This window comes from Maylandia zebra, linkage group LG12 (assembly GCF_041146795.1).
Source record: "Maylandia zebra isolate NMK-2024a linkage group LG12, Mzebra_GT3a, whole genome shotgun sequence".
NCBI lineage: Eukaryota > Metazoa > Chordata > Actinopteri > Cichliformes > Cichlidae > Maylandia > Maylandia zebra.
The window spans coordinates 36335591-36361834 of NC_135178.1; the positions used below are offsets into that span (position 1 = coordinate 36335591).

Genomic DNA, 26244 nt, shown 5'->3' on the forward strand with positions numbered 1-26244 from the left:
TCATTACTGACACAAAGTAACAATTCTCCCTATTAGGGATTTAAAGTAACAAGGTTTGCTTCCTTAGTTTTAAATCTATGACTATCTTAGTATAATTAGAGGTGTTTTCTGAGCTCGTGTAAATGTACTGACATGTATGGCTTTGTCCATTTATTTCCATGTTTACAGACTTGAAATCAAATGGTACGTGCCCCCCAAAAACGTTACTACACAGCTACACAGGGGAGGAAAAGCACAATTTTTCACTTGTATAGATAAAGTGTCAAACCAAGCCTTGATTAATGTCTGTAGCTTCATATTTAACATGGACACATTGGTTTCCTTTTTTTATTTAAGATAACCTTTAACGTTCAATGAACTCACCATCTTCGGTGAATACTGGAGCGGTCAGCAGGTACTGAAGGATCTTGCGATCCTTCTCAAACGGACACTCCACTTTCTTCCAGGTCATGAACTCACTCACTTGTTTGGCGAGCTCCCAGAATTTCTGAAACAGTAACGACACAGGTTGGTTATTCAGAAGGAATCGACATGTTTCAAATGAAAAGACTGCCTTTGAATGAGGTTAGGGGTAGCGCCACACTGCGGTACTCGTCAGCTGTTAAGAAGTGTTAATGTGTTCAAATACACTTATTTATTTCATAACAGGGCAGGATACAGACGTGGTTCAGCAGCAGCCTATTTCCAAGGATAGAATCAGTCCTTAAAATAGTCTGATTCGGGGTAGCTGTGACCAGCCACGAGTGGAAATAGTGTTTGGTCACTGGTCATCATGGAAACACAGCTGATATTTGCACACTCAAGCCTTACTTCTGCATTTCCCAGCAGTCTTTAGAGAAGTGGTAGTAAACAGCCCAAAATTTGTTTCCATGTGTAGTAAATATCGCGACGCTGTCTGACACTGAAAGTCATGTGAGGGGAATCTCCCGTTGGGAAATATCAAATTCAGTTTACCTCAAAGTTGATGTGGCCGTTCTGCAGCCTGTTGGCACATCCCTCATTGAGGAAGTAGATGTCTTTTATGAGCAGGCTGAAGAAAGGGATGACAATCTGCAGGGCAACAGAAACAGAAAGGGATTTAATATCAGCGAGCAGATATAAGGGGGATTTCCTTATGACTCGTAGGTGTGTGCTCTTTTCTAAACAGCGATTCAAAAAGGATTACGGTTCACAAAGAGGATCTCTGCTTCACAGGAGAAACACACAGTAAAACTAGCGAGTTTTCCAACTACAGAAGTCTGTAGCAGGGTGTAAAAATACAACCTGTAGCTAAAAAAAACAGAAAAAACAACTAATGGGGAAGTGAGTCTGAGGTAAAGAGGTCAGTTTTCCAGAGAAGAAGAATTCCCCTTAAAAGCCACTTAAATAATTCATTGCCATAACTTACAATGATTTAGGTCACTGTCTGTCTGTCTACACACACACACACACACACACACACACACACACACACACACACACACACACAGGAAATAAGGAAGAAGCACCAGCAGGTTGTAAGCTGGTGGGTTATTTAGAGGATTCAACTTTCTGGCTCACATTTATCATCTGATACGGCTCATAAGCAAAACATGTTTTATACTGAAGGCTGCTGTAAAGTGGCACACTGACCTATAAAACTCCTCAGTCTGTCACCTCTCTCCTCACTGTCCCCACCCAACATTAAACATTCATGGAGCTTTCAAAGGAGCAACCGAAGGAAAAGCAACACACTGAGCTCTTCTTCAAACCTACATTTGTGTTGCACTTTCTATTATTCATACAAAGTCACTGTGTCAGACGCTGTACTTGTACAAGCCGCCCACACCCTTTGTTTTTAGTTCTTCCCACAAAATCATTTTTCAAGCCAAGCCAGCGAATCTCGCTCATGTGCTTTTTGTTCCTCGTGTTCTTCTAAAGCTGCTCTTGGCCGGCTCGGATTGCACGCCTGTTTGTGTGAAATTATGTCTCCACACCATCCTTTGACAAAAGTTGGGTGCAGCTGACTTGCATTTAACGAGGCCTCGGTGAAGTCACAAAGTCAGAACATCAAGTACAGCGAGGGGTCTGCAGGGGCAGGATGTTTACAAGAGCCTGCCTGTGTGCGTGATCTCAGGGCTGTTGTCATACACACACGCGCACGCACACACGGGCGCGTACACACACGGAGAGTTTAAGGAAAAAAAGCCTGCAGGAGCTGAAAGGAAGTCGTTTTCACAGCTGGACATGAGAAGGTGTTAAAGGCCTGGAAGCCGAAGGGAGGCTGGATTTTGTAGCAAAATGAAATCTACCTTAAGTTGATGAAATGTGCAACATTTCTGTAATAGAGATGACTGAATCACCCGAATACAGTTGCTTTAAAATGGGGATTGCAATTGGTCCAAACAATTAATCCACAGCTATGTCGATACGAGCAATTATGAAACCACTGACAAATTAAGAAAACACTTGTAAGCTTGTAACAATCCAGTGTGCTGCTGGGAAACCTTGGGTTTATAACATCCATGTGGATCTTATTTTGAAGCCTTGATAATATTCTGTTGATGACATGCAGACGGAGAGCTGGATACCTGACGGCCAAGTAGTCGTTCCTGGTATATCCACCTGAGTGCATCGCTCGGACCCGAGCAGGCGCCTTCCTGAGCATTGTCGCAGACCTTACCACCACATCAAGTTAAACATTAAACTTTAAACCTTAACATTAAACCTAAGGTGTCACCCTGGCCTCCCAACTCTCCACATCTGACCTACTCGATACTCGGTCGAGCAGTTCTCTTTGTTTACAAGCATGCAGCTAGGTAAACATTACATCCGAGCCGAGGGTCACACCGTTAATGGTACAGGCAATATTTATTCTGCACAACTGTGTAGAAGATAATAGTTCTTACATACAAAAAAATAGCGCTGCAGGCGAGGGAAACACTGTCAAATTTTATTTTGTGGTGAAATGACCCTTTATCTTCTTAATTAACTGTCTCCATCTGGTTAAAACAAGTCTTAGAAGAAGAGTATGCAATGCAACTTTGTCCAAACTGGAGCTGTTGCCACATTCTTCCTTATTAAATATCTCACAATAGTTGCTACACAACCAAACACGATCCACCGAGTCTGGTTTAGATCAGCTGTTCGGCATTTTGTTAACATGTTATTTCAAGCAAATGAGCCAACATAGCAACAAGTGTTGGATCGTTAAATCTTTTCTGTCCTCACTGCAAAGAACAAAACCTACAGCAAGAATAGGCTGAAACACACGTCGTCAGACTGAAGCTCTGCGAGTGCCTGACGGACACTATAAACACCCCCCGACCCCCCAAAAGGAGAGGTCACATGCAGGAACATACCAGACTTCTTGGGAACTTTCCATTTCATGACCCTGACCTCTTGTACTGGACTGTTTGCATATCTTTGCTCGAAAAAAGGGGGGACATCCCTCACGAACCACAGGGAGCTGCACACACATCGACAGTACACTTTGTCTCCACTAAATAAAAACACCTTTTTTTTAAACATGATGACGGGACGAGAGGCTGACCACTAATGTCTGGCAGCCCACGAGCTTCGGGGCGGATCGCATTCGGTCAGGGTGGGTCGAAGCAGCAGAGAACGCTATGTGATCTGGCAGGAGGCCATGTTTTCGTTTCATTCCAAAGCATCTTTGATGAGGAAGAAACTCAGACCCTCCTCATGTTTTGACCCTCATAACTTGACCTCTGCGTCCCCTCTGCACTACACTGTTATGTAACCTCCGTCCCTCTGCAGTCCTCCCCGGAGGCTGCTGATGCTGTAAATATCACGGGAACACACTGTGCAGACGATTTCAAGATACGCCGCTTTGGTTCTCTGCACTGCCTCAAACACTTCCTTCCACGTCACAGTGCATGAGAATAAAGTCTGAGATAAGGTCTCCACTTTTTGCATAACCGCAGTCAAGCGTAATACGTCCCCGCTGTGACACACGTCACCACTGAAAGGTCACGACAGCTGTCAAATGGTTTATAGTAAAGACACCGAGCCACCGTTCACTATAAGTGTCTCTGACTGTTTACATGAATTGTAAACCAAAGTCTGGTGTTCACATGTCCAGCTGTTCAAACTCTTGGGTCTGCATAAACACTGGCTGCTTGATGTGTCAGTATCAAGCAGCAAACTCCAAAAACTGCAGTTCTTTGACTGGCCACTTGAGGCTGAATCCAATCCTCATAGACTCCCAGTCTTAAAATGCCCAACTTAACAAAATAAATAACAAACAAAAAAAATGTTTACATCCTGATCAATGGCAAAGACCTCGAAGTTAGTGGGTGAGCGATATTCTTTATTATTTTTATTAGGGTGTCGCTTAATTAGCAGATGTCTTTGTCCACAATCCAACGTCTGACATCACCATGGTTACGTCCATCTTTTAATAAAGGTCTGTTATTCAGTACGAAAATATCTGTCATCTTTTTGGCAAAGAGAAATAAATAATCGGAATCGCAGCTTTTCCCAGAATTGTGAATCCGATGCAACAAATGTTGCGCTTCAAATGTCATCGTCCATATTTAATTTGCTCTCTTTCTGCCCGACACAAGGCGTTCAGATGGGAGCTGAACTACAGGTGAACCAGTTGGAAAGTTAAGATTACATTTAAATATTCAGAATAGACAATCTCCCGTAAACACGCCACCATCAAATGCGGGAACATCAAGGCCTCACCTTCTCTCTGCTGCTGTTGGCGGTGATTGATCTCTGCGTGGCTCCTCTCAGTGCTGTTCTGTAGTTATAGAAATTGCTGGAAGGATCCATCTGGTGCTGTGGAGAGACAAATACAGAGTCTGTGTGAGCACATGCCTCTGAAATGTGAGTGGATCTGATGGCCCAAAAAGCCGGCGACATGTGTTTTGGCTTAACACCAGTGGAAGTGCTAACTCTGTGCCTGGATAATACTAGTTGACAAGAAAGTGAAAGTCACTGAAGGAAACTCTGAAACTCGAACAAATCTTCAGTGAAAATTATATAAAATGTGGTTTTATTATTAGTTTTCACCATGACGACCAAGTATCCTCAGGTTTCAAATATTGTGACATAGGATGTAGTCACATATGGGGGGGGGGGGGGGGGGGGGGGGGGGGGATTATAAAACAATCAACAAACAGACAATGCCATTGGGTCTGCGACTTTCAACAAACTAAGCAGCAAATTAACTCAAACACAAAGTTTGGGATTCACCTAAAAGAAATCCTCAGAGGGACAAAAGATAAAGATAAAAGGAAAGCATCAAGAAGGGTGCGACTGACAAAAGGAACAAGAGCCAGCAGAAGAGGAACGACGTGGATGATCTCCAGTGAGACGTGAAGAAAACCTAAAGAACTCGAGTCTTTGAAACCCTTTCAGGTCTCGCAGAGCGTCCCAGACTCACTCGTCAGATCTCCTATTTCAAAAGGGCCGACTGATGGCCCGTTGGGCTCACTGAACGTGTTCTTGCGGTATGCTGGGTTTTCTCACACACCTCGGGGAGGAAGGCAGGGCTGCGTGATTTGCACACCCAGTTACACCTTAACATCTGGTCCTCCCGGCTGCTGGGCTCCATTTATTTCCACCTGATCCCGACAGAATCATCAAATTTCCCCTTATTTTTCTTCCAGAATGTACCAAGAACAATCATAGGTGTTCGATTTTTGTTCTTTTCTGCACTTTGCATGTTCTGACTTAAAACTGAACCTTCAGACTCAGATGTTCCAGGAAAATTCTGTTGCTTTACCATATAATCATACTAAACTTGGAAAAGGCTATCATGTGCTTTGGTTTAAGAGAAAGGCTTCAACTAGCTCAGTTCTGAGAGTCTCTGTTTTTTCTGGATTTATGAGCGATCTTAGTCATGGACAGCAAACCCTTTATTCTCCCACTCAGATCCACGCTTGCAAAAGCTTTCAGAATGACCCTGTTTTTCTCTCTTACCCAATAAATCACTGACAGCAGTAGCTCCCCCGCAAACCCACAACTAGATTTGTCATAAGTGTTTACCACAACACTGCCACTACGCGTGGGAAAAACTTAAGAGTTGAATTATTAAAAGTGAGATTATAAAACACTCACTTCCTGAGCGCTGGTCAAAGTAAATCTCTTTTATACAAACTCACCTCTAGAATATCAAACTTGGCTGTTTTGACTTTGCTCCAGGTCTTCTTCAGCCGTGACACCGGACTCATGTTCATCCCAGCTGCAACACAAACACACACAAAAACAAAGGCCATGAGAGAGAGATCACACGCCCGTGCAAACACGATCGCATTAACACATGGCATTTTCCCCATTCAGCCAGACAGACGCACATCCCCCTCCACCCTTCCTCCCCCCCTCTGCCTCCCCTTCTCTTTCTTTATGTTGCTTCTTCTGGTGCAGCAGGGCAGCAGGAACAATAGAGTTAACACACGCCTTGTTTCCCCTCCCAGCACTCTGCTTCCCATATGGTAATCCTCTGTGTGTGCCCGGTGCAGGTTCAGGCAGCGAAGGGTCACCAACAGAGCAGAACAACACCACAAAAACAGCCCTGGGGTACTCTAAAGAACTCCGGTTCACAGACAGAAATATAAAACTCGAAACCGCGAAGCCTCGTGTTCTCCCTGAACTCACTTTGATTCCCAGCAGACAGTTTGGCTTTTACACAGCACCGAGGGACGGAAGCGAATGCAGGCCGAACCACGGAGGCATGTGACGCTGTGTGTCAGAACGTGTGCTGCCTGGGAAACGGCTCCATCCACTCACAAAGAGACCAGTGTGAAGAAGGACAGGTGCTAGCTGTAGTGGTCCCTCTGGGACACATACGAGATGATTATTATACCGTTAATGTCTTCTTCTTTTCAGCGCAGTCACAATGTCGCCAATGACAAGAAGACACTGACAGTTGGGGGTATTTGTTGTTTTTTTAATGAATTAAATGGTCACTTAACTCCAAGGCCGATTCTAGCCATGCAGTAGTTTAGATAATAATGCCCTTCTTTTTCTTTTCTGATCCAGTTTAGACAGGAAGGAAAACCAAATCTGGATATTTCAAGACCTGAAAAAATAAATGTATTTGCTCACGAAGACACAGCTGATGGTAAATGATCTCTTTTGGGGGGTAATAACCCTTTAAAAGCATCACAAACACAGTGTCCCTGGAGACGAGGCTGGTGTAGAAGGATTTGCCTGTGGCTCTCTTCCTCGCCGTCTCTGGGGAGGACAGAGGACAGCTGGCACTCCAATATCCTCTCCCCCCTTTCTCCCTCCCTCCTCCCCTGTGTGCTCACACTCTCTGGTCAGTGCTGACCATCTGCCCGGTTTATGCCCTCTTCCAGTCCCGAGTCCGCTCCCTGTTTGTAGTGGACGCAAAGACTCTCCACCCGCCCTCAGGCACCGATGACCAGACACGCTCTCCTCTAAATCCTCCGAGACTCAGAGAGTCTTCTAACCTCTTAGGCCTCAGTGTTTTTCTCATTTCTGATCTGGAATCAACCTGGTTACATTTATCGAAACTAATCTTGTTTTTAGAGACACGTTAACCCCTGCAGCTGTTTAGTACAACCCGGGTTTGCTCCACAATGGGCAGAATGTGGAGAGAAATTACATAGAAGAGGCGGAAATATCAATTTCTCTACTGAAAGTAACCTCAAAAGACCAGGATACAATATGCTTATAGTTCAGCCATTGTACAGAGTGAAGAATGGAAACTCCATCAGTGATACGCCTCGAGTTCAGCAACTATTGGCTTGATAATTCACACTCTTTGTCCTGCAATTTTATACCTTTTGGGCTATTTTTCAAAAGCGCAGACACTGGAAGTAGGGACAATAGGTTCATAAATGTATTTTACAATGTGCAGACTTTGCAGTGACTATATAAGAGTGATTCTGTAAGTACAAGCAGACGTAGCAGAAAGCCATGGGAAAAACTGTCTGAGTGACCAAAGAACAAATTCCATCAAGACAATTATCTGCATGAACTCCGCTCCATCTGCTGCCAAGTTTCACTCATAATATTAAACTGAAGAAAATTACGTAAGGTGGAAATGAACTGAGACAATGTCAGGAGAGGTTACTGCCACGGGGCGACTGCACCGCAGCATGAACAAAACAAACAAACTGCAATTTATAGCACTAATCAAATTTATGATGATGCCCACAAGACAACAAGCTCTGTGCAGAGGCCTACACAGGAGGAAGCAAGTGCAGAGTGCACGTCTGAATGAGGAAAGTGCAAAGCATCACCTTGTGGGAACAATCGCTTCAGGTTTTGTGCAGCAATGAAACAAAACTTTATCTCAGAGAGAAAAAAAGAGAACTCCAACTCACATATGATGGCCATGAGGGAGTTAAAGTTGCCGATGTTGAAGCATTCCCGCGCCACGTCGATGAAGAACTCGATGACTCGGGCTCGGTGCTTCTTTTTCCCCGGCTGTTAACAAAATGGAGAACATTAAAAACTGCATTATGCCTCAGCTTTATTTCCAACAAACACATTTACCAAACAGCGAAGTGCTGTTCCCCGAAAAGGTTGTAATCATTGTCGGGGAGTTTTTGTTTCTTTCTTTATTTTATTTGACAAGCATGAAAAGTGTTTATTTAGCCTGTCCCAGACACCGCAGCCTTGTTTAACCTTGTTTTAGGGAACTTCCTCTTTCAGCTGGACTTTTGGGACATGAAAGCTACGTCCATCTTTTATTTACAGCCTATGGTTCGGCCATATTTTAATGTATTACGCAAGAATCTAGTGTAAACTGAGCTGTGAACATTCCTTTGGGTACTTCATTCACTAAACAATTATCTGAAAAATTAACCTTGCGATTTTATCCCTAATGAAGATAACAGTGGTTGTGTACCATCAACAATCCGCCTTCATTAGCAGTGAAGTTTACTGCTTGGCTTGCTGTTTGTTACCTACCATGCAGATCTCTGTAGCCACCAGATAACTGAGTCTGTTGAACCAGTCGACATAGGCCTCCAGGTTGCTGGCCTTTTTGTGATCACTGAAGCAATTCTGCAGAAAAAAAACACCAAAGAAAACCCACCTTCAGTTAGAACTGAAGTTAAAAGCAAAGCCAGTCGATGTCAATCGATTCAACAAATTAAAAAAATAAAAATAAATGAGTGGACCTGTGCAGCCAATAATACTCAGCTTCCCCCTGCTTTTCATCTATAAGCACAATAGCGGTCAATGTTATTCACATTACGCATGCTGGCTCTTTGTGTGGATTCCTCTTGATATAATTCCACACATTCCTCGAGCCTTAAGCCACTCGCGCCCATGCCGAGTTCCCGCCACTGAACATGTCGCTTTTTATGCAGACAGACTGAGTTATCCCCGTGTTTTCAAGTGGCTCGTTGGGGGTACGAGGCAAGCTAGCCTAAAAGAACAAAGGCAGCCTTAACCCCCATCACCCTGGCTTCCAAAAAACTGGCCCGTTGCCTAGCAGCCAAACGCCAGAAAAGAGACCACACCGCCCCAAAACACACACACACCTTACCAATGCAAACCCTTGGCAGTAGTGGTTGCTAGGAGATGGGGTGCATGCATGCCCATCTAATCCAGACACTGGGATGATTTGAGGAAATTGTGGTGTGATTGAGTGTGTGAGGGGAGCGGATATGTGGTCTGCTGCTAACGTCTGCAAATAACCTGCCCTCACTTTGACCCATGCAGCAGGCAGTTACTGCACTGTGTAAACTTAACATCCTTCTGGAAGAGAAACTAGGCCATCGGAGACAAATCAAGTCTACACACCAGATTTCAGCCAAAAAAAAAAAAAAAAAAAATTGCATAACTACTGTATGTGTTTTCTTATCTGCTGATGTATTCTGAAGCATGCAGTCATTACCTTATCATTATCCAGAGGGTCCTTGTGGACGAAAGCCTGGACGAATTCTTCAGGTCCGATGTAACTCAGTCTTTCCTGAAAAGGGAGAAAGAAAAATCTCTGAGAATCCACGAACAGTTTGCATCACACCAGGACCGTAAAAGGTTTAGTCACCAGATGGTTTCCCTACTTGTTCAAAGTTAGTTTGGGACTTATCTCGCATCATTAAAGCCTACATTTTATCTCCCTTTTTAGAACCTTTGTACAATTAAACCCTGTTTTTCACATTGATTTAGCTGATATGTAATGACTGTGGTTAAGCAGCACTGTTTCAAATCAATCAATCACCACACTGATTTATCAGTCCATCACAGAGATCTGGTCCTGCTCTGACATGCGTCGCCCTCTCTGATATCGATCTGGCCTGCTTCTCTTTGACTTCTGTGTGTGTCTCAGTGATGCGGTTTCAGACTGCTCCTTGGAAGGTCACATTTAGAGCTTACTTCAAAATAAATGACATTTAAACAGATTTTTAAGAACTGCTTCTCTTACCAGCTCTATGTGTGTGAGCTGCTGGGCGACGGTAAAGGGGTCATTGCAGATAGACAGCAGGTCTCTCTGTATGGCTGCCTGAGGCTTCGCTTTTAGAACCGTGAGCCTCTCAGCCGCAGTGGCGTTGATTTTGCCCAGCGCCTCCTCGTACTGGCTGAGCACCGTCAACCTCCTGATGAGGCCCTGGCTCATCTGGCTGACTGCCTTCCTGTAAATCTGTGAGGAGAAAGAAGGAAATCTGTTTGCTGGAACTCAGTTTTAGGTTAGTATGCCATCTGCCAGGAACTTTAGCTTTACTAGCATCTTCAGAAACAGTACTGGGTATCATATGAAGCTTGTTTTCACATTAAAGAACACCCAACTCTTAACCTTGTACTTTAACTTTGCTTGTTTTGCGTTTCAGGGTGGTGCAGGTGATGAAAGATGCAAGTTCACAGTCCAGAGCCACAGAACAGCCATCAAAGTGTAAATTGCAGAAAAATGAGCCTTTTTTCATTTACTACAATATCAATCACAATGTTACACAAAATTCTTCCTGCCAGGTTTATTAATAATTCTCATCAGCTCACGGGGAATAGGGCAGGGGACTCTTGGCTTACTGGCTGAGAGGTCATCTTATTTTGAAACTTTCCTGTGACTCAAACAGGCCACGATTAGATAACAGTTTCCTCTCTGCTCCACTTTAGCATAGAAGTTGTATAAGACGGCCGGTCGAGGGAAAGAGAACATGTGTATCTGATTTTGTGTATGATGAGAAGGCAGAATGATCCCAAGAACCCCTTCACGGCCACATCTCTCATCTCTGAACTTTCTGCCAATTCAGCCTCCAGAATCTGGGATCTACAACAAGACCAAGTTCAACAGGGGTGGGAAAGAACACCCAAGCTTTATAATGGATGTGGAGGGCTGGATGTCTAAACAGCAATCAAGTATGACGAGTCTGTGCTGCACTCAGACATTGGGGATAAAAATGAGCGGGCTTTCATCGCTCTGCTGGAAACAGTCAAGGCGGGACCTTTTTCTGAAATTCCCTTCCCAGGGCGCAACTAATGCATCTGTTTGTGGGTGATGTGGCTGTGATAGGTGCAATGACACATGAAGAGACACATTCATGTGTCAGCCAATCAGCTGTGGCTCTGTGGACACTGCAGTTTTTGGCAAGGGGTGATTGCCAGAATAAAAAATGAAACTGCAGAGAGAAAAATCAGGTTTTATGTACGAGTGCTGTGCTGTAGATTCTCAACAAACAGTGAAAAATGCCAAAATCCGATTTTTGATAGTTGCCAATTGTTTCTAGATCGATGCTTACAGTTTGAAGACATTAATTAGTTCCAAACTTTAAAAAAAAAATTGTCTGAACAGGAAAAGAAAGAATTTGTTGCAAAACAAACATTAAGATTCATTAGTTGCACACTTACACTCAGTCCTCTCTCACACACTGCAATAAACCCGGCTGATAAACACTGTATTAACTCTGCTAATGCTTGACCGTGCTCCTGCACAGTTGGACAACAGCGAGACATGCCACCAGTGAAAATCCACTTCACAGTGAACCATCTGCCGTAGCTTCTGTCCCCACCACAAACAGAGGACAGGCCAGGGTCGGGTAAATATAGTCTCGGATCTTGGAGACAACGGCATGCGTCACATTTCTAAGCAGAGGAAGTCACATTTGCTCACCCCAACTTTTGGCGTTACGACCGAGTGAGCCTAGCAGTGGCATGCGATTCCCTTCACCGTCAACACTGGCAGCGGTCCTGAGGTGGCAGACGACTGCTCAGTGCAAGTCGACACTTCTGAGCACATGGCTGGGTTATGCCATCATATCACTAGAGGTCCTGTTATTCTTGGCTGACTGGTGTCATTTCCTGTGGAGCACCACCTGACCCAAAGCAAAGGCCCGACTGTTTTTAGACATTCATTCAACCAGAACTAATGAGCAGAGTAAAAGGTGTACTGGGCCGGATTGTTTTAAACTACAAACATGCGCATGGTGCCAAGTCACGATGCGGCAGAAGTAGCTCTCAGCCAACTAAACGAGACCTCCCTGGTGTTCAGCATTAATCTGTGAAGTCGGCATAATCCGTGTGCGAGTGAATCGAGTTTAACACAAGTGAGATGTTTCATGGTTTCATGTCTTTAATGTTAGAACTTGAATTTAGTCTTTTATAAAAACCAGTTTTTAAAAGTGTGCTTGCATTATTTCAAGGTGCCTGGTGTCGTATTTGTTAATGTTGAACATAGATGAAAACTGATTCTCCCCATTCAGGAGAAACTGATACTCCAACATTGTTGCCTTTGAGTTCCTTTGTTATCTTTGATACAATGCACAGTTTAGAGGTGAGAGTGAATTACAATATGATACCATGCAATAATCAGAATCAGATTTTCACTATGCAATGGTTGTGGCCAATGAAGATATCGGTCCCATTGTCTGTTTAAGCTTCTTATGCAAAGATTCTTGCAGTACCAACTTCACAATGGTGCAAAGCACACCTGCCTCCATCTGAATATTCAGTTTCTCCAGGTATGTCAGGCACCTCGTGTGTCTAAATCATGTGAGAGCTACTAAAAATCTATCAAAATTACCATAAAAACGTAGCATGCAAAATAAAAACTGCACATTTTCAGGTCAAGAACTGTGCACCAGTAAGCGAGTTCAGATCGAGATCACAGCGTCAGTTTTTTTCCTTAGCTGCAGCTTCCCTGTATATCCAACCACGTCCATAATGACAGTCTTACTACAGAGATCAAGGTCTGGGAATGTTCAGAGTGTGGTCTGGACATAAGTCTGACCAGATGTTCAGGACATCTATTCTGGACTCTCTTCCCAGAGCACTGTGGTTGACTCGCCAAAGAACCAGCACCCAACTCTAAACTTCAGACGTGCTTATGCTAAAGCATTTATGTTTTGAATTTCAAACCTGATTTGGAGCCTTCATGTTTAGTTTTGTTTCACACTTTCTCCAAATCAGATCTATTCAAAGCCCCATCCCGAGAAGCACTTCCCACAATTTAAACAGCTGTATTTCCTGGAAATGTCCTGCGGTGTTCACACTACCAAAAATAAGGTGTCATCCTTTCTCACCACGGGGGGAATATCTATGGACACATGAATAAACAACTGTTCAACTCGACTCCTTTCCCCTAACATTTATTTGGTGCAACGTGTGCACCCGGGGCATCAAAGCTTCCCTGAGAACGATTCACTCAGAGGACTGTTGTTGGTCAGGCTTTGCACACCATGCTTACATGACATTTGAGTTTATCTTCATGATATTCGGATACTATTGCTTTGTCAGTACAAAACATGCTGTATTGTAAACCCGATCAATCTTTCTCAACGAAATTATTAAGTCAACAAGTTCATTCCTAGTTGATAACATCTCATAAACTACATTTCCCGCAAGGTCTAAGGACACAAAGGCAGGTACTGGATATGCAGGGGAACTCCTGGAAAGATTATTTAAAAACAGACTTAAAATAGACTCGTTTGGAAAAGAAATTGAAAGTAAAGTGTGCATTATTGCGTAATTCACCCATAGCGTGCCAATGGTTTCTCTTTATCTAGTTTAACTCTATTTGCCAGTAGAGATAATGTTTCATTTTGGTCTTAACTGACTAGCAGCAAATAGTACCTCTCATTTTTATTTTTATTTTTGTTAAATATACCAAGCATGGTATTATTTCAGGTAAAAGTTCCTGGGAATCTTCACCTAATGCCTGTTTCCCCCGAAGCTAGAATCAATTTCAACTATCAAAAATATCCACAGAGGTTTGGTGTTAACGCCAGCTGCAGCCAATCTAGTGTGAAATCAAAAGATGTTTGCATGACCGTCAAAACAGTGCGTGTTTATAAGAATGTCTATGAGTGTGTGTACTGCTGTCGACCCTGGGTAAGTTTCCATGGGGGTGGGTGGAGGATCTGGAAAGCTGTAAATGTGTCCAAGTGTCATGTGAGGTTGAATTGATTTCTAGATAAAGTCAGGATCAATACTTGTCCTCGCACCATCAATGAGTCCTGTGGAGCCTGATTAAAAAAGTGGGGGTGCGTGTTTTTCTTGTCTTGAGTGCTAAAGAGGGGGCGGGGGGGGGGGGGGGGGGGGGGTGTTTCTCTTCTTCATCACTATCTGGTCCTGACAAGCTGCTGCTGCAACAACTAAAACATCCAAAAATACACACACTTAGTTTGTGTGTGCCACTTTCCCGAGCAAAAGGAATGACTCAAACAATCAGCACGTGCACTGGAAGAATCCAGTCTGATGAGGACTAATATCATTAATTGTTCAGACCAAAGAAAATTTAACTGGGAACATGAGACGGTGACATGGAAGGATAGGAGCACGAGTTACGAAGCACAGTAAACTTGACGAATCATCATGGGACCTTTTTTTAATAATCATCATGAGGGAAACATCTTTCAGTGAATCCCTGCATGAAACAAACTGTCCCACAGGACAAATGATCTACATTAGCATAGCTCTGCAGTTTCGAAGCTCTGTAAATATGAGTGCTTGCCAAGTGCAAGCACTCATATTTGAGAGACATATTAACCTGTCATGGTTCACGTGGGGGGCTTTCACCTCTAAATTTCCATTTTGCCTCCTGCTAGTACTTTAGCTTATGCTAGCACTTCCTTTCATAACATACATAGCATGAGTCGAGTCACTGCTTGTCAAAACAACGTTTCTATATCTAAATGTGTAAAGTCGGAGGGTCAGCACGTACCCCAAAGATAACAGAGGGTACGGGACAAAAAACTGTTCAAGCCTACTAAAAACAGGCTGCAGCAAGGCTAAAGGCGCACTGAGCCGGTGACATTCAGCTCTGCTGCAGAGGAACAATCCAAATGCTGCCTAAGAAGGAGCACTGCAGGGATGACAAAAAACCCACCTAGGCCATAAACAATGGGGCTTTTCTCTCTCAACCGATCCGGGCTCAAAAGTGCTTTGTTGCCAGAGATACCCCCACTCCACCTCCCTCCGCTGCTATCTGCAAAAAATCTGCCTGCGCCTGTAGCTTTACTGCACGTGCAGTCTACTAAACAGCACTGCACTATTGGTGATAACACCTAAAACTAAACATATTATCTAATCAGCAGGTCATTTGCTACTTGACTGATCTAGAAAACCCCTTTTGCTGCGTGTCGTGGTGAGTGGAAATGAAGAAAGACTGACCTCGTCTCCGCTGGCAAGCCGGTGGGTCAGCTCTTTCAGGCTCCGCATCATCCTCTCATCCCTAAAGTCATATGGGAAGGTTTCTGTCCACTCTGTCAGCAGCTGGAGGATTTTGGGAGCAATCTTCCTGACTCTCATCTGAAAATGCAGGTGAAATATGTACTTAGGAAGGGTGAAAGAATATCCTAGTTTAATACGATTTTTGAGTCCTGTTAGAACTCAATATTTCACTGACTTTTAATGCCATTGTTCGAAACTGAACATAGCAGTGATGGTGTTTTTTTTTTAAATAGAAGTCATGCTTTTAACCCCGTTCCCCCCAGCATACCTTATCAGCTTGGGGATCGCCAAGCCGCTGCTGCTCCGTGCACAGGTGACACACTTTGGACATCAGTTCATAAGGATGGATGAAGAGGCGAGAACTGAGCAGGAAGGTGAAGATGTATGTCCTCTGTTGAGATAAAAGACACATTTATTAAATAACAAAAATTATGATTTGATTCTTAAAGCTTGAATTAAAAATATATATTTAGCATTTGAAAGCATCACAATGCAACACTCACATCTGGATGATAGTCCACAGTTGGGACCAAGTGGTGAATGAGGGCCTCCAGAGACCCGGACACCAGGTTGTTATCATTATAATAAAGGCCGGGGTAGCCTTCCTCCTTGGTCTGGTACAGGTTCTTGTTATAGCTGCCACTGTTCAGCTGCCCTGTGAATGGTGGTGTCTGAGGCATCGTGTCCTGTGCAAACAAAGAGGACAAACACAGGAAGAGTGAGACGGTGCTTTTTAGATATTTAACCACGATTGCTGATGCAGGTCCAGACGGATCCGAAATAGCTCCCAGACGCAAACGCGGACAGCAAAAGGTTTGTTTGGGAAATGGTTTGGACACAGTCGACACCCTTTTCCTCCTCTGGACTTTTTAAGGTTTCTGGTTTGTGGTTTGAGTTTATTTGGATGTACAAATGGACGACTGAGAGAAAAGAAGAAATAAAAGAGCTGAAAAACAAAATTAGGGTTGGACAGGACACGAGGATGATGGAGTCTTATGAGTCATTTGGATGACAAGATAACAGGAACACACAGCTGGCAGACAGTTTGTTCAGTTTTGACCCCGCTAAGCTTTACAGGAAGCTGAACTCTTAACCCTCACAGGATTAGGCCTTTGTTCTATATGACCACAACATTACTATGCAGATAATGTGCATCACCTCCAGTCCAGTAAGCAGCAACATCTAATGCCGGCGCTAACGACTGAAAACAAACGAGGGTTTAAGCTTTCATGAGATAATTACAAAATATTGGTAATTCAAAAGGTCTTCTGACTCAACTCCTAAGCGGGTGGTATTAAAGGAAGCTCTGCATCTATGCTGGAAGAGAAATAAAACGGAAAACACACTTAAAAACATGTAAGAGCTTGTGAGAATCCTCACACCGGAGAATCCAGAGACTTCTTTTTTAATCCTGAAAGCACATTGTATGATCACATTGTCTGTTAACTTCCGACCCTGCCATGTGAATGTGCGTGACTAAAAGCAAGAAGGAGACTGTGTGTGTTGAAGAGGGCAGAATAGATCATTATGCAGGGCAGGACACGATACAGAGAGGGGCACACGTGTTCTCTGGAGCAAAGGCAGTGAGAGGTTAGGTGTCAAATCTGCCTTTTCATAGCTGAAGGAGAAACAAAACTGTCCCAAACTGGATTCATATCAACCTATTCCCATAAACACTGGACTGAATTATACTTTGCATTACTTTTTAAATTTGTTTTGACATTTTACATTCCAAAACTTTGGTGCTTTTTCTTGCATGAAAAAGGAGTGCATTAAGCACTGCTGCCAGTAGTAATTTGCAGTTTACTTACGGAATAACAGTTCAGTTATACACCTCATGACTTCCTCCATGGAAAACTCTCCAGGTGCATGCAGGTCAGCAGCAGCACAGACATGTCAGAGGGAGAGGTGAGAAATTCTGCAGCTTACCTGCGACTGCTACAGCAACAAGTCTTGGTTTGTTGATCTAGCAGTCAAATACCCTTTTAACACTCTCAAGGCAGGCTTGCAGATTTGCAACAGTTAAAAGCTAACAACCTGATTACCCCACATACATATTTTATGAGTTTTTTTTACTCAGAAGTACCACTGCAGGTATTCTTTTGTGCATTAGCAACAAAAACTTAATTTGAGCCTGAGAGGGTTAAAGAACTGAGGATGATTTTTAAAAACTCCTCAGTCTCGCATTTAAAATTCAAGTCAGCTTCCACAAAGAGAACAAAACCCTCACGTACACGTTCCTCTGCAGTTTACCAGCCTCCTGACCTCTGAACCTGGCTCCGTCCCGTGCCAGGCAGACTTACGGCTGAGGATACACAATGAGTCTTTTCACACTTGTGTGTGTGGCGAGGTGGGGGTTGGAGGGGGGGTTAGTGCAAGGTCCAACAATCCCACCTCCATATACCTTCACACCCCTGCCGCCTTGACAATATGCTGCCCCGTGGCTGCCTGCCGAGCCAGGAAGCCTTCAAGGCTGACGCAGTGCAGCGCTGGCAGGGAAGGAGATGCCAGGAGGTATAAATTGCACCTGCCCCACACACTGGCACAAACAGTTCGAGTGAGTTTAAGGTTTTGTTGGCCTGTGGAGGCAACCTGATTTACAGACTGTCTTACAAAAAGGGAAAACATCAGCTGATCCAACCAAGTGGTGAATTAAAGAAAGGGGGGGGGGGGGGGGGGGGGGGGGGGGGGAAATCACAAGACACAGTCCTGTTTGCTCTGACACAGATACCAAAACATTCAATTTATTCATGAGCACACACGAAGCTCCCACCCAGCCGAGTCTGCCTCTTTCACACACGCCCTCCACATCTCCATAATGCACGTGTGCACACACCCACCACAGCCATTATTCAGCCAGACGACCATGGCCATTTCCATGAGAATGGTGCGTGTGTGGAGTCGGGGCACAGCGGCCCGAGCATCTGCTGCACCATGTGGCTTCCCCACAAGAGAGGGACATCACGAGTGTGATGGAGGGAGAAAAAGGGCTATCCTCACTCAGTTCTGGGATCTTCAAATAGTCCACTGTGGTTTTCTACTGAGCCAAAGCGCTCTTTCTCTAGCAGCAATACAGCACGGGCACAGTTGCAGTTTCTCAGAGATGTCGCAGATGCAGAGTGTCCGCAAGGCAGCCATGAATGCTCCACTGGGGTTAAGCTGACGGGCACATCAACAGCAGCAGGTGATCTAGTGCTGAGAACACGAGTCTTTCACTTTTCCCAGCTGGGATCTGAACAGCCAACACCCTGATCTCAAGTGTGCTCTCCTAACCACTGAGGTTAGAGACGTCTGCTGCACAGAGAAAAGATAAATCATCATGTGCAAGGGAGCATCATGGACCATATGAAAGTGTATTTATTTTCTAAATGACTAATGTGAAGAATTAATCATCAGCCACACAGATCCACTTTTCTTTGCAGATTAACTTTACAGATTCAAACGTGCAGGGAAAATTGAGGCGATATCTCTGCCAGTATCTGATGACCAGAGTTTTGGGATTTGATTTGAATTAATTTACAGAGGCCCTGTTTTCAGAAGACAGTGCAACAACTGGGTTTAATAGTGAGCTATAACACTGCAACAAGTTGTTCTGAGCTTCAGGACTTTTACATCACTCGTCCTCTCTGATGTCTCCGAGCACAATTTGGATTAATCTCATGCTGCCAGGGACAGGTGGGGTTCTTTGAAGATAAAGGTGGTCTCTTATACAAAGAAAGGAAAAAAAAAAAAAACATGCATCGAGGACACGGTGAGATCAGATGCTGTACAGAGTCCTTTTCCTTAATCTCTCGGTCTCATATCAGAGCAGGATTTGTGCCTAGCAGCAAATACAGGTCAGAGTGTTTGAAATCTTATTTTGGAACATTCTTCCGATTTTTCCAGTCTGGAGATCTTGCTTGTTCTTTTTCAACACTTCTTAAAAGACGTTTTAGCAGCATTACAACTACCTTTTTACTCAGATTAGAGCCACTTTCAATCAACTGCAATATAATAACCCCACACACACACCAGCTGTCGCCTTCACCAGAATCCTAAACAAAGCATATGATGTTTGCAAGCTCTGACAGCTGAGGCAGAGAGATTTACATGTCTTCCAGGTGTCACGTGCAGTCGTAGTAGTAGTAGCAGGAGTGGTGGTAGCAGGCTGAGGGGGACCACATGTCGAGTCCTCAGGCTCTGACAAAAACAAACTCTTAGCACGTTGCTGTTGGTTTATCCTGGCCACCGGCCGGGGCGGCAGCTGAAGATAAACAAGCAAAATGCCACAATTCGCCTCCGTGAGAGGGGCTGGGGGTTGTTTAGGTTGGATGGGTGGTTTTAATTAGAGCCTGACTGGTTGTTTGTGTGCAAAGCCATCTGCCTCAATGTGTAAAAGAAGTCTGGTTTGGGCTTAAAGTGGATTTAAAAACTGAAGGAAATTCACACTCTTGGTTTTTTCTAATCATTTAACAGTTAAAAGATGGTTGAAGAGAGAGAAAGAGCACACCCACAGACTTTGAGCTTTGCCAATCTTTGTCTTTTTAAACACATCAGAGTAAAGATGATCACTTGACAGAGTGTCTAAGACGACAGGCTGGTTAAAGCGCAGACTCAGCACTGCCTTGTGATAACCTGCTGCTCCTGCAACATTTCTCCAAACTGAAAGAAGTGACCAAAAATGAAACTTAAGGACTTTTATAATATATTGTTAATGTGCAGGAGGCCATGACTCACTGAAAGCTTAATAAAATGTTATTTTTCTCTCTTCCCTTTGCCACGTGGGGACATTTGGAAGCACAGAGGGTCAGCATTTAAAAAACCTCCCCAGGCAAATGTCATATAAGAAGCAAAACTCCAGCATTCATTTGAGATTACCTTCAGGCTGCAGACCCAACGATGACGCGGGCTTGCAGGTAATTTTGTCGCCAAAACGCACGGGTGGGGCTGCTCCCCAGAGGGAGAATGATGCAGTCTGCTCTCTCAAAACACAGGCTATCAAAGAAGCGACGGGGGCTCTTCCCACCCTACCCATGCTTTTAATGACTGCTTGTGATGAGAGTCCATCAGCAGTGCAGAGATCGTACAGAAAAAAAGCCTCCGCACTTCACTCCCATAGTTCTTAAGCTGAACTCAAGGAAACAGACGTGTTCCCCGTTTAGGCACCCCAGTGTGCTCTACCTGAGAAATTTCTCAGGAGTCAGACAGTCCATACGACTATTTAGAAGTACACAGGTCATGCAATAAAGCAGTGAGATCTGTCGTTACCCTTAAATGTGCAACAGCAATGAGGCAGAAAAGTGGGACCCACATAAATGAAATACTGAAGAGAAAAAAGGATTTTCCCCCCCTTTTTAAGAAAAACGGGCACAAAGTACAACAGTATGGCAGTAAAGGGAACGCAATGCAGCCACCAAGACACTTTAAGGCAGTAAATCAACAGCCCCCACCTCCCCCCACTGTGTAAACACTGAAAGGCATGAGGAATCTCACTCATCCATGGCTCGAGGAAATGAGGGTGAGAGATAGCTGCAGAGTGGCTGGGCACGGGAGAGTGGAGTGGAATAGTGGAAGTTATCTAAATAAGGCCGGCTCATTGGTTGTGTTGTTTGAAGCCAGAGTGTGGTCAACAGTACTTCAAATTAAAGTAAGTTCAGGAATTTGAAGCAAAAATGTAAGTGTTCCAGACCACTGGAATGAAAAGGTAGGACCAAAACAAACCAGATACGGCTGTGATGTGGAAACATTATCTCAGAAATAAGGAGACGAGGTTAGAGAGACTCCAAGAACTCTGGGTTATTTCATGGTCTTGGTCTTAACTTGTCAATGTGACTTGCCATGCCATTTTTGCTCTTGGAGGTTAGCAAAAACAGCCATAACTGGTGTGATTAACATGTAATAGCAGCCATTAAAAAAGCTCCTTGACCCTGATATTCCTGCTGGCTGAGCTAAAATTGTATGAACTATTATAACTGCAAACACGTCCTATCAGAGGGTGAGCCACACTCCTCCATCTACCCAGCAGCAGTACATCAACATATAACGTGCAGCCACTAACAGCTATGTCACCTCTCTTGAGTGTTTTCACACCAGTGTTGAGTGCTGGGATATAAGCTGAGAGGGAGATGTTTGCAGCTGTTGCTCCGAGTGGTAAAAATCACAGGTTCCATAAGGGACTCTGTCACCTGGCCTTATCGGTCCTCAGCAGTGCCATGAATCCTTCCACCGCTGCAGACACCAACACGGAGGGAACCCCCTGACAGCAGAAACGGTGCCCCTACAGCTGCTACTTCTGAATTTTACTCCAAATCTTTAGGATCTGATGGTAAAGTCTTAAAACGTCAGCAGCAGCTCCATGGCAGGGCTGTCTGTTCTTGATGAAAGAGTGAACACTGATTCCTGTGTACTGGTCTGGTTTGCAAGTACTGAGATCATCTTTTGAAATTCAGAAGATGCCAGATTGGTTGGTCCGATCATCAGGATCAGGACCTGCTTCACATTTAAACATTGTTCAAACAGTAGTTTCATGTTTTCTGTCACAGTTCAACCATATTGAACCTGTTCAGCCATTATACCCATGACAACCAGGCAGCTGTAACTGTAGCAAAGAAGACTGTGATAAGATGAAATATTCCATCATATATTTTGTTGAATTTTAGCTCCTTACTTATTGATCTTTGAACTTATAAAACTAGAGGCGACCCAGGTTTAGGAAGCAGTCTGTAAACACAGCTAAGGTGAAGCTATGAAGACAGCTTATAATTCACAAAGATCTGCTGAGGTACATGTGATTACATTTACCTTTTAATGGCCACTTGTGTGAAATGCAGCCCTCCTGCCGCCTCAGCACCCTTATTTCACGAGAGGAAACTTCCCATTTCGCCCCAGTGCATCTGTTTTTCTGCATTTGCTTCACATCAAGCAAATCCCACCACAACCCCAGGGATTCCAGAGTACAGTAGCAAACATGTAATCCGCAGTAACAATAACTCATTCAAGGGCTTCCAGGAGGCACTCTCACATTTTTAGCGTCCTGCCAAATAACCAATAAACGGATTTACCTTGTCAGCACATTAAGGAAACTCCAACTCATGCTCCTAATACAAAGCAGTGGCACGAAAAACCAAGCGCAGCAGGCCAGGGTGACCCAGGAGAGATGCGGGATTAACTTCACTGATCCCTCACCGTCTCGCAAAGGAGAGGCAGGGAGAGAGGAATCCTCTTAGCCAGAAGGTAGTGGGGGTTAAAAATAGCCCGCCATTGACACCGATTTCAGAAATCCAATTTTTGGGGCAGGTCTTTGGGTCAATTAAGCAAAATTAAAAATCCAGAAATAGCTCCTTAGTAAAGCCTGTCAATTTGGGTATTACTGCCCACGGTTGTTTTTTGTAATAGTAGGATAAATAATATTGGGGAAAAGGTGCTAAAGGAACACAACAAAACCAAAGTGCAATGTTGATATTCACAGATCATTTAGGAATAGAGTCGCAAAGCATCAACTCATTCAGATTCACGTTTGGCTGGAAATAAAGTGCGCTCTTTCACCACCTGCGCGCATTTTGGACACGTCGGGTCTGCAGAATAACATTCAACAACCAAAAAACTGTGCGGCTGTAAACACGCACAACTCACCTCAACAAGCCGTAATCCAGGTACAAACTCTTTGGTATCTCTCCTCTGAAAATAAGCGAAAACAACCTCTGATTTCTCCTTTCACATGCGCGCAGAGCAGACGGTCAATCCCAGCAGTTCCTCCTGGCTCCGGACACTCAGTGCACCATTATTCAGGTGCAAACGCGAAAGGGAACAAAAAATGTGTATTCCCGCTTTCACAGCGCCAACGGGATCAAGTCAGCTCCAAGAACAAGTCGTCTAAATGAAGCAGTGCTGACTCTGTCTCTCCTCTGCAGCATTCACTCGTGTCTGAGCTCCAGAGCCGCGAGCAGCCTGAAGACCTCACAGCGAGGGAGAGGCGGCAGCCAATCAGAGAAGAGAAGCGCCCCCTCCCTGCCTGGTCTCATCTCTTGTTTTCAATTTCATTTCTCTTTCCCTTTCTCATTTTAGCTTTGCTGTATTTACAGAAATTTCCGATGAAGCCATTCCCTTTCAAAGGAAACTCCGGATAATATGGACTGTGGTTCTAGAAACGGGAGCATATTTAAATAGAGACGAGTAAAGATTTCAACCAAGAAGTTTACGCATCAATAAAAAACTAAACAATTAAAAACAACATTAGATTAATTTTATGCAGGGCTATGATTATGGTGTAATTCTGAAAGTGACTTTAAGGGTTTGTTTTAGGTTGTTTTTATTGAATCCATGAGCTCACTGATTTTATGAAATGAGTAATGCAAGCAATTTTTTTTTTTATTAAATTTGCTTCTGCTTTGAGCTGCAGCTGTAACTTTAGCACACTAATGATGACAGCTCTAGCATACTCATGTTTAGAACTTGTAATGGTTACCATGTTAGAATGGCAACATCTAAAGAAGACAATAAACACGGTAAAGACACCAAAGAAGTCCCAGTCTGTCCATCCAGTTACACATCTGGTGCCTAAACATACACATTTAAACATCTGCTAACTTCAGTTGTTTTTCCTAGATAGATGGTGTTTCATGTTTATCGTGGGTTTTCAAGGGTTTTGATTTCAGTAAAGAAAAAAAAAATACTACAAGCAAATTTACAGCATTCAATTTCAGGTATGAACCCAGCAGCAGCAGGACAATCACAATGCTAACATTTTATTAGCAAAAGCTGCTTCCCTTTCAAAATAATGAAAGAATGTAGTGTTATAACGCAGAACATATATACCATTGATATTGTATTTACAAAAACTTCTTTTTAAAAATTATTTTTTGTTTTTATAGAGTTTTTATATAGAGAAAAGTGTGAAAACCACTAAAGGGAACTGACTTACTTTGACTTACTTGGCTCTGGTGAACATGAATTTATAGCTTTAATCAGCAAAGCCCATTCTTTGTCAGGGTCCCTGTGCCTACCCGGTCGGCTCAGTACGGCTACATATGTTTTGTATTCCTTTTTTTATTTTTTTCCTGCTCTCTCCTTTCCCCTCTTTCCCTCCTCCCTCTGCCTGGGCGGAGCTTACCTGCGGGCTCCTGCCCTTGGCCCACGCACCTGTGGCTCATCACGAGTGATCCAGCTCCTTTATAAGACGGCAGCCCTGTGTTTCTCGTCGCTGGACCGTTGCCGACCCTCGTCAGTGTAACCCCAGCTCAATGACTTCAGAAGTGTTTCATAGCGATTTACCTAACTACCCATTCGTGTCTCTGTGTACAGATTCCCTGGACCTACCCCTGTGTTACCCGAGTGAGTGGAGTGTGAGGAGGAGTGGACGGAGAGTGTGCGTGTCTTTCCCGTTCGTGTGTGGACCCCCGGAGCCCGGCTTTCCCCTCACTTTTGTAAATAATCACCTGGTGCATCATAATAAAGACTCTTGTGCTTTCAAGACCTAGAGCCTGCGCGTGAGTCCGTTCAGTCCCGTTGTGACATTCTTAGTTAGACCTTTAAAAAACACAAGTAAAATACAGTAAAAAAAAAAAAGAAAGAAAGAAAGAAAAGATTAATACAATAAATAAGTGGCTAAACAGAAAACTTAAAAAACAAGAAACATTTTATTTAGAACCGGTGTAAATAATTTTATCTATTCAGCTCCAATGTTACGTTCAACATATGTCGTCCATGTGTAACCCAGCAGTCACCAAATTTTGTTCAAGTACTAAATACAGAATGGAGACTTTGAAAAAGCGCCACACAGCAGCGTTCACAGTGTTTACTCTCATAGTTTAGCTGTTAGCATGGTAACATTTCGTCATAGAGGAGGACCAAAGTCATTAGTGGCAATGTAAAGCGCTTTGGGTGCCTTGAAAAGCGCTATATAAATCCAATCCATTATTATTATTATTATTATTATTAACATTTATAGTAGAGAGTGAGAAAAATTCAGGAGGTTAAATAATCAGAAAGATTCAGTGTGTGGGGGCCACACACTGATTATTGCTAAAAAATGTTCATAACACTCCATCGAATGCTGACGTCAGACTGCTTGAAATTTTCTGGATGATAATTTGGCCACTGGGTCAAACTGGGAACTCTGGTACACTTGACATAATCTTTTCTAATCCACTATTAAAGAATAAAAGCCCATATTTTGGATCCGATCCTTATTTTGCGTTGTTTTTGTGCTGTTATCACACCTGTAGTCTCAACACAGTGAACCCAGCATGATAATTGAGTCCATCTACTGTCAAACCCACCAACTCAAACTGCAATCCCTAGTTTCAAACTCTATGTGACAACAATTACAGTAATAAAGAAATGACTAAACTTGGGCTACCTGTACTGTCCTGATTAAATTATAGGACTTTATTAGTAGAAATAAAGAATTGTAGAAGCAGGAAGAAACTGAACTTTCCAGCTGCTTTTTTTTTTGTCTTCAGTCATACAAAAAGTCCCGTTTAGCTCCTCAAACCAGCACTGGCGCTCTCTTATTTGTCCACACAACTCAAGATGACAACTGTTTCTAAGTGGGTGAGACATAAAAGGAAGCTGCCTTTTGTAGCAAAATTAAACATTTTGGTTTGCATTATTATGTGGAAAGCTGCTATATTAGATTTCTTTGAAAAAAAAAAGGGGAAAAATGGATCCGTATTAAATGAAATAAACATG

At 43.5% G+C, this 26244-nt stretch overlaps 1 protein-coding gene across 2 annotated transcripts in view; it reads right to left on the reverse strand.

Moving 5' to 3' along the window:
- rasgef1ba (RasGEF domain family, member 1Ba) overlaps positions 1 to 26244 on the reverse strand; it is a 131623-nt gene that overhangs the window by 5223 nt on the left and 100156 nt on the right. The window contains exons 1-12 of one of the 2 annotated variants that reach the window (XM_004555674.4): positions 23188 to 23483; positions 16080 to 16262; positions 15845 to 15967; positions 15517 to 15654; positions 10340 to 10555; positions 9809 to 9883; positions 8875 to 8970; positions 8286 to 8388; positions 6096 to 6175; positions 4672 to 4767; positions 955 to 1050; positions 364 to 487 (exon numbers count right to left, since the gene is read on the reverse strand). In XM_004555674.4, coding sequence (XP_004555731.1) covers positions 364 to 487; positions 955 to 1050; positions 4672 to 4767; positions 6096 to 6175; positions 8286 to 8388; positions 8875 to 8970; positions 9809 to 9883; positions 10340 to 10555; positions 15517 to 15654; positions 15845 to 15967; positions 16080 to 16256 — 1324 coding nt within the window. In that variant the 5' untranslated portion in view covers positions 16257 to 16262; positions 23188 to 23483. Of the gene's footprint in view, positions 1 to 363; positions 488 to 954; positions 1051 to 4671; positions 4768 to 6095; positions 6176 to 8285; positions 8389 to 8874; positions 8971 to 9808; positions 9884 to 10339; positions 10556 to 15516; positions 15655 to 15844; positions 15968 to 16079; positions 16263 to 23187; positions 23484 to 26244 lie in introns of those variants that run through there. The other variant, XM_004555672.6, reaches the window with a different exon arrangement.